The 9161-nt window shown below is 40.7% G+C and overlaps 1 protein-coding gene across 2 annotated transcripts in view; it reads left to right on the top strand.

Annotated features, from left to right (window-relative positions):
• Window positions 1-9145, top strand: part of LOC128249356 (histone-lysine N-methyltransferase, H3 lysine-79 specific-like) — a 12852-nt gene extending 3707 nt beyond the window's left edge. Inside the window, exons 2-3 of one of the 2 annotated variants that reach the window (XM_052972640.1) lie at window positions 3528-5898; window positions 6031-9145. In XM_052972640.1, coding sequence (XP_052828600.1) covers window positions 3900-5898; window positions 6031-7526 — 3495 coding nt within the window. In that variant the 5' untranslated portion in view covers window positions 3528-3899 and the 3' untranslated portion in view covers window positions 7527-9145. Of the gene's footprint in view, window positions 1-3527 lie in introns of both variants that reach the window. The other variant, XM_052972639.1, reaches the window with a different exon arrangement.
• The last annotated feature ends 16 nt before the right edge of the window (window positions 9146-9161 follow it).

Genomic DNA, 9161 nt, shown 5'->3' with positions numbered 1-9161 from the left:
GATGGGCTACTCGACCTGAAGAAAATTCTAACTGGGCCCCACCTGCAAGGTCATGTGCTGTTTATCTTGATATGAGATCACCCTGTCGCGCACATATGGTTGTGATGCATGTGCCTGGTGTACCCTTATCAGACGAGTAGTCATGGCAGGTATTTTGGACTTCGTACTCCAGTGTCAATTTGATGGCATGCACTGCTCTCTCACTCAATAATAATAATAATAATAATAATAATAATAATAATGTTTTGAATTTGGGCACAAGCCCAGCAATTGTAGGGTGGGGGGCGGTGTTATAATAGTAACAATTCTTTCTTTATTGGCCAAATGACACATCTTACATGTTAAACCTAAATGGTCTACCTTGAAAGAAACGCATTTTCTTCCAAACATCATGTTCGCGATGCTGTTGATAGTGATGATGATGGTAATGGGTGGTGATGGTAATGGTGGTGGTGGTGGTGGTGGTTCTGGTGATGGTGGTGGTGGTGGTAGTGGTGGTATTGATGGTAGTGATGGTAGTGATGATGTTGGTGGAGGTTGTCATGATTGTGAGAGTAGCATCAGTGATGGAAGTAACGATGACGGTGATAAGAAAGATGATGATGATGATGATGATGATGATGTTGATGATGACGATGTTGATGATGATGATAATGATGATGATGATGACGACGATGGTGTTTTCAACCCAGGTGGTTGTTGGATTATCCTCTTCCACATAATCATCTGATTTAATTACTTTGCTTCCTAATTTTGATTTCTTCCTTTTCCTGCTTCACCACCACCACCAGAACCACCCCCAGCATCACTACCAGCACCAGCAACACCACCACCACCACCACCACCTTAGTCATTATCAAACGATTGCCTTTTATTTACATTATTTACATTATTTACATTTGACGGATATTTGTCCTCATCTTGTTTGTTGTTAACACAACGTTTCGGCTGATATACCCTCCAGCCTTCGTCAGGTGTCTTGGGGAAATTTTGAACCTGGGTTCTCATTCCTAACGATGTTACTATTATTATATTATTATTATTATTACTATTATTAATCAGGTCGCTGCCGTGAATCGAACTCGGAATCTTGGGGTTAGTAGCCCGCGCTCTTAACCACTACGCCATATGAGGACAAATATCCGTCAAATGTAAATAATGTAAATAATGTAAATAATTCCTCATCTCTTAAATATAGAACTGTATTGCCTTTTATTTGTCAAAGAGAAATGGGATGAAGTAGTTGAGTTATGTGCTAAAAAAAGGTCGAAAGTAACTGAGCGACAAAAGTGATGGAAAATGGATGTGGAAGGGGTGTATGTAGAGGAAGCGGAAGACTGAGAAAGAGATGAGAAAAGACGACAGTGGAAGAAATGTGAGCAAGTGGGGGGGGGGCGTTGATGAGGGATGATTGCAGAGGATAGGGCATAATGGAAAGATGTTTCATAGAGCTCACAAGGCTAACAGCTCCTATTTTAGTGGGGGAAAATAATCTAAACACAATTGTTGTTGTTCTTGTTTTGTTGCTTTTTATTTGTTGACCAGCTCAGTTGGCCAAATACCCTGTCTTCATAATTCACGTTTCTGTATACTGAATAAACAACACATACCTCAAGAATCTAAAGCAGTGGTTTTCAACTGTGGATCCTAGGGATGCATGTGACTCTTCAGCATCCTTCTAGCAGTCCTTAAGTATCCTTCCAGCAGCCCTCAAGCATCCTTCCAGCAGTCCTCAAATATCCTTCCAGTGACCTTCAAGTATCCTTCCAGCAGCCCTCAAGCATCCTTCCAGCAGCCCTCAAATACTCTTCTGGTGGCCCTCAAACATCCTTCCAGCAGCCCTCAAGCATCCTTCCATTGGCCCTCAAGTATCCTTCCAGTGACCCTCAAACATCCTTCTGGTGGCCCTCAGGCATCCTTCTGGTGGCCCTCAAGCATCATTCTGGCAGCCCTTAAGCATTCTTCTGGCAGCCCTTAGCAGTCTTCCCTCTATAAACATAATGAATTTTTCTTTAATTCCCTAGCATTTTACTTTTTTAGTGTGCCCCCCCCACCCCTCAAAAAAAAATCCAGGTTTTAGATGTGGCCTGGATATTAAAACAGTTGAAAACCACTGATGTAGAGACAAAATCTTCTAGAAAAGAGGTCAGGATATTTCTAATTAGTCTATCAATTTAGTTCATATTCAACACGGATGATTAACTATGGTTCAGTGAAGCATGAAATTGAATATGGTGGTGTCAAACATGTGTTTGGCATTCACGTGTCTCTGTCGGTCGATGGAGATTATTGGTTACTAAACTGACATTGCACTCGGCACATGTGAATTGTGAGGCAATAATTAGTCAGAGAGTAACGGCTGTTATTTACTTATCTATTTTTATTGATCTTTGTACACATACACATACATACATACATACATACATATATGCACACGCAAAAATACACTCAAAAACACATGTACATTCACTGCCTCAATATGTATACACACATATGGATGAATACATATACAAACACATATGTACACACTCTTACACATACGCACACACATGCACGCGTACCTTCATTTTGGGATCACCAATACTTTATTATCTCCTCTTCTTTCTATCTCCTGTCAAACCGCTTTCATTCTCAACCAGTCGCCATGTTTGATCGCTAAATCCACAAGTTTTTTTCATTTTGTCGGTTTATTTTCTCTTATTCCTTTCTGTTGAAGAGCATAGGCTCGAAACATAAAAGACTTTCTCACCTTCCCGAGCGTCAACCTGAGGTGGTGAAGCATGACCTTCGAACATTGGGCCTCACCGAAGCAATGACTTGTAACCGAGACCTTTGGAAATATGTTGTGCCTGAGAAGACCCGGCAAGCCAAGTGAAACCATAATCCAAGGCCTCTGCCAGGGGTGTAGCCACCCCACTTATGCGTACCTTTCCTTCATTGGACACTAAACTCCGCTTGCGAAGACCTGTTGAGGAAAGTGAAATCGAAATCGTGACGGCACCTGTAACCAGTGGAGCGCTAAGAGCACCGTCCGAGCGTGATCATTGCCAGAGCAGCTGTCTGGCTTCTGTGCCAGTGGCACATAAATAGCACCATTTGAGCGTGATCGTTACCAGCGTCGCCTCACTGGCACTTGTGCCGGTGGCACGTGAAAAATATTCGAGCGAGGTGGAAGACAAATAGATAGACTACTAGACAAACAGACAGAGTTAAATAGATAGATAGATAGATAGATAGATAGATAGATAGATAGATAGATAGATAGATAGATAGATAGATAGATAGAAATACAATAGCCGTATTTTCCAACGTAAGCCTGAGCCAAACAAGAATGTACGTAACATCTTTCAATGCATGTAAATCATTGAATCAGTTAAACACAATGTTTTCCAAAGCTGAGATAAATATACTTTGATAAGTTTACTTATTGTATCAAATATTCAAATTACATTTTAAAATAATAAATTTAATAATGTAGTAAAGTATTGTGTTGTCATTTATATCTTCTTTTCTTTCTATCTTTTCAGGTGAATTGCGCGTACGCAGCAGAGAGCTCCATTTCACGAAAACTTACGCCTTTATCAGTTATCGTACCTCGAAGTCATATGCGATACTCTTTGGACCAAAACGCAAATATTAGCTAAAAGTCTACACGAGGAAAATTTGCCTGGTTAGAAACCAAAACAACAAGGAAGACAGATAAGAGTTTATCCAATTTGACTAAGACTAAAACCTAAGCAACATAAAATCAAAGTCCATGCGATAGTGTGAAAGATTGTAATAAACCTGGAAAATCTAAAGAAACTACAGCTTAAAACATCAAAAAGAAGCATTATGACCCTGGTTAGTCAAAGTCGTTGTTTCGTTTGCAATAGCTGGTACAAGTAGAAAGGAAGATCATGTCGTTTGTTTGGGGCGATGAGGAATGCTGGAAACAGCACAAAAGGAATGGAACGATACGAAATACTAATAGCAGACGACGAAGTAGACATTACAACCGTGAATCGGTGGACGGAAGTTATTGTGATAGATTGATCAGAAGAGAACAATACGATACTTGGAGATCTGGATACGGATTTGATGACGACGAGGAAGAAGAGCAGCTGCGCCGTCACAATCAACAACAACAGCAACAACAACAGCAGCAGCGTTTCAGGCGGAGTCAAAAGAAAAGGAATGGAATACACGGCAGTATATCGTCTCTTCCCATCCTGCCATCCTCGTCACTGCGGAGTATCTTGAAGTCCTCATCATCTGCAGAAAATTTAATCAATAGTGATTATTTAGACAAAAGAAGTCGAATTGAAGATGATGTTGGTGCTGTTCCTCCGGGGGTAAGGGTCTACTGGATGAGAGATCAACAGTTGCGGAAAAGCATCAAACGAGGCAAGAAGGTTCAATTCCACGAAAACTCGCAAGCTAATAAAAGAAACAAGCAATATGCACGGAGGAGTAATGACATCACTTCTGACGAAGAAGAAAGCGAACTGGAATCTATTTTCCGCAGTGATGAGGAAGCCTATTGCAGGAAAAGACCAGCCAGGCCAGTTTTCAAAAGAAATGTTAAAACTTTTTCGAATGGAACAGTGAAGTCCCACTCCAAAAGTCAACAGGATTCCCCTAAAAGTTCCAGAACTCAGCGCAGTAGCTTCAAAGTTTTTAACGATGCTGGTAACAGCCACAGAAATAATGTTCCTTCAAATACCAAAGATCACGTTCGTACTCAACAAGATCTAATTTCTGCCGCTAAATCAGCTCAGCAGGAAAAATGTCCGTTCACACGTAGTTATACAAAGATGGCTGCTGATACAAATGAAGATATTGTCCAGTTCAATGCCCTCCGTCGTAAGAGCATACATAACATCAATTCGTTCGTACGCAGCTCTGCTAGATGTTCCCAACGCAGCAATTTTGGCAACAGGACATCTCAACGAATGCAACGCTCTGTCGCCAATCCACGCTCAAGCATCCATCACTTTCCCAATCCGACTTCATCAAACCATGTTCATCTGCAGCAAATATTCAACCCCAACAATCGCGATTTCGATTACTATGACGATCAGCCACAGATTCCTGTTCGTTCTTGCAAGAAACGCTCCTCAAGCCGTCATTTTCACAATAGAAGCGGTTATAACAACATCGATAACAATACAAGTTATTCTCAAAAACCTCATTACATGGGCGATATAGAAAATGAAGAGACCGCTGACTCGCTGGTACAGATTAATGTCGGAAATCAAAGTAATACTCCATTTCAAAGATCGTTTTCAACAAGGGAGTATGGTTCAAGGCGAAACACAGAACGAAACAGTCATAACCGAGGCAGTATGAAGCACAGGAACCACGGACAACAGGTCCATTTGACTGATACAACAGGATTACCCAACGATGCAACTATTTCTAATAGACAAGAAGAAACATATAATCCTAAAGTTTTACGGAATTCTATGCGGAGAAAATCCTTGTTTAACCCATTACCAAATTCACATTTTATGCCTGAAGCAGATGATTTTGAAACTGAGGAAGATCAACGAACTTTAGCAGAGGAAAACTGTAACAGCGGTAACATCAACAGCAACGGTAGCAATATGATTGGTTCTAATAATAGTATGACTATCAATAACAACGGGTTTTGTGACAGTGGAAGAGGGGGTGGGCTCCGTGGTGTTGAAGATTGTAACAGAAATATTTCTTCGATTACTTTTGTACCTGGTATCTCACCAACTGAAAGTGGTGACGTTAAAGCAACACCAGAAGAGCTCCCTTATTGTCCATTTTCGAGACCAATCATCTCAACTGAAGATAAAAATGTCGTCGATCCAACCGATAAAATGATACCTGCAGTGGGAGGAGAACGTGATGGGTGGCCGTCTTTGGCAAGACCATTGGCGGAAGAAGCTGTCGCAGCTGCGCTTCGTCGTTCTGCAAGACAGCGACGAAGCAACAAGTATTTATCTGTTAAATCTGACCTCAGTGGTTCCTTAAGGAGTTCAGAAGTCTCATCTGAGTGTAGAGGACGTCAACAGAAACCTCTTTCCGAAATATTAGCAAACTCAGGAAGCTCAGTCTCTGTTCCAGAGCAACAAAAGCAGCCAAAACATTACCACCAGTCTTATCCATATTTATCTCCTGTGACCTCTGTTTATCAATCATCGAAACAGACTCCTGACGAATCAGAATCCTTTAATGAATTCGTTCAGAACCAACAGGAACAGTTTGATCCGACAGAAAATTCATTTCTTTTCCAAAGATCTTCATTTCAGCGAGACACAACGCCCACAGCTGCCACTTATCGCCCTTTGCCATCGATACCATCACTGGTTCCACCTTTGACAGAAATGTTTCCCCCAGTTGAAGAGGCTACTACATTACCTCAGTTTCCCCCATTAAATTGTGACTATAACTTGCCTCTTGGTGTTGTTAAGCCACTGCCCATTGTTCTGACTCCGCCGCAAATCCCACCTGATCGTCTTCCGAAACCAGTTCGAAGATCAGAGCTAAACCCTCGGTGTGACTCAAACGGAGGCCTCACTGTAACTTCAGACCCTAATGTAGAGGGCTCAAAGGAAGTAGTATCGTCAAGAACTGCCGATGGTAAAGATGGAAAGGAGAAAGGGAAAAGCGACAAGAAAGACCGAAAGAAGAAGAAAAAGAGGAAGAAGAAAAAGAAGGATAAAAAGAAGAAAGAGAAAGAAGAAAAGAACAAGAAAGAAGAGAAAGAAAAGAGAGAGGAGAAGGAAAGGGAGAAGTTAAACAGGGAGAAAGAGAAGAATAAGAAGAATAAGAAGAAAAATACTCATGAGAAAAAAGTCGTTAAAAATGAATCCAAGTCTGAGATAGGGGACAGTGATGGCAGTGATGCCTACGAGACTCCACCATCTTCTTTGAGAGAGAACAAGAGTTCAGTACGGCATCAGGTGAATAGGTCAGAAGGAAAAGAGACAAAGACAAAGAAGCGTAGGAAACAGTCGAAAGAAAGAAAAGACTTGAGGAAGAAAACAGTTGGGGGTAAAACCGAGCAGCAGAGAAAGATTTCTTCCTCTGATGGGGATCTTTGTGATGTTCGGGATAACAGGTCAGAGGACAATCGAAGTCGGAGTTTCACCCGTTTGACGCGTAAAATATCTCACCGCGTTGGTTCTTGGAGTAAGGAACTCAGGCGGTTCTTGAGCTTCAAGGTGGAAAGGTCACCTAGTCCTTGTTTACGTTTCACTGAATCTAACAGCGATGATAGTGGAGAAAATTCCGACAATGGCAGCAAACGGAAATTACAAAATGCCAAAGAACCACTTTGCGTACAAAAGTCACTGAGTGACATTTCCGACGCTTTAGAAGAGTTAGACAATCTGGACATCGAATTATCTAAAATCGGTGACGGTAGCTGTGATGGCGATGTCTTAAATTTCTGTGACGAAGGTAAAACTACTCAGATAATGAACTGGCTGCATGAGATGTATTCCACAAACCCAGCAGACTCCAAAATATCCTCAGTAATGGCAGCTACAACGGTCGCCACACAGTTTTAGAGCGACTCTATGGGAAGATGTGCGCGGAGAAAAATTATATAAAATAACGATAAAGATGGTTTCAAATTTAGACACGAAGCCAGTAATTTGGAGGGAAAGGGGTTAGTCGATGCCATCGGCCCCAGTGTGGGTGTGTGGTCAAGGAGTTTGCAGCATAATTGCGTGGGCTCCGGTTCGATCCCACTGCGCAATGCCTTTGGCAAGTGTCTTCGACTCTGGCTTCAGTTTGACCTCTACCTTGTGAGTAAATGGAAACTCTGTGGAAGGCCTTCGTTTGACCTGTGCGAGTGTGTGTGCGCGTGAGTATGTATTATGTATGTATGTATGTATGTATGTATGTATGTATGTATTTATGTATGTATGTATGTATGTATACATGCATGCATGAGTGTGTGTGTGTGTGTGTGTGTGTGTATATATATATGTTTACGCATGCACACGTGCATATATGTTCATAAGGGCGTTCTCTGGGAAAATGGCGCTGTATGAAACCCCAAATAATTTTGCGTGTCACTTGTTTCCATTTACGTCCAGTTAGCTGACTTTGTCTTTCTTTATCTTCCGAGGTCAGTGAGACACATATCAGCTAAAAGTATTGTAGTCGATTTAACCGCTAAAATCCCTTGAAGTCGGTGCATTAGAATGGCTGCAGTTCTACGACTGAAACTAGTAAAAGAATTAAAGAACGTACCGTCTGCAATTGAAAGTGCAACACCAACAAAAATAAAAAATAAAAAATAAAAGAGACAAATAGAAAAAGTTTAAATGTTCGTGCGCGCGTATGTCAAGTCTCAGATTTTCGTCTGTGATAAGAAATTTTATTTATGAAACCATTAACGTTTTTTGTTTTTGTTTCAAATCTATGCATTTTGAAATTACTGAAAACGAAAGCCCGGAATCTAAGCAGGAAACAGAAGCAATTTTGTGTTCAGGACATTATAAATTAGAAAATTTGTGATGCCAGCTAATAACATTCTAATGTATTGGAAACTGAACTCGCTTTGTTAGTTTCAAATGTTCAGAATATTGTAATTTTTGGTTATTATTATTATTATCTACAGGTCATGTTCTTGTTTAACCCCAATTCGGCCCGTTTTTTCTTAAGATCATAGAATGAAGTCTGAAGAACAATAAGCTGCTATTTCTAGCAGATAAAGCAGCCACATATAGATTCTTATTCGTCCTATGCTCAAGTGTCATGACATGTTGAGTCTATAAGAACTTCCATTTCATTGGATTGAATCTAGCTAAGAAGATCAAGGGAGATAACTGTCGTTGACTGCCGTACATCGATGGTCACGTATTGTCTTCGTTGGTGCTGGTTCGTTTCATTTATGTTGTAATTGTTATTCTTGTTATTATAATTGTAAAAAAGAAAAGAAAAGAAAACGAGGCGATGAAGTGTGGGAATAGTAAACTACCTCATAAAAGTCTCAAGATGAAAAGAATTATTATCTTTTTTTTATTGACAAGAGTGGCTGTGTAGTAAGAAATTTGCTTCTCAACCACATAATTTCGGGTTCAGTCCCACTGCGTGGCACCTTATAGCCTCGGGCCAACCAAAGCCTTGTGAATGGATTTGGTAGACGAAAATTGAAAGAAGCCCGTCGCGTATATATATATATATATATATAT

The sequence above is a fragment of the Octopus bimaculoides genome, chromosome 14, assembly GCF_001194135.2.
Source record: "Octopus bimaculoides isolate UCB-OBI-ISO-001 chromosome 14, ASM119413v2, whole genome shotgun sequence".
Lineage (NCBI taxonomy): Eukaryota > Metazoa > Mollusca > Cephalopoda > Octopoda > Octopodidae > Octopus > Octopus bimaculoides.
This window is presented reverse-complemented; position numbering and strand designations above follow the sequence as displayed.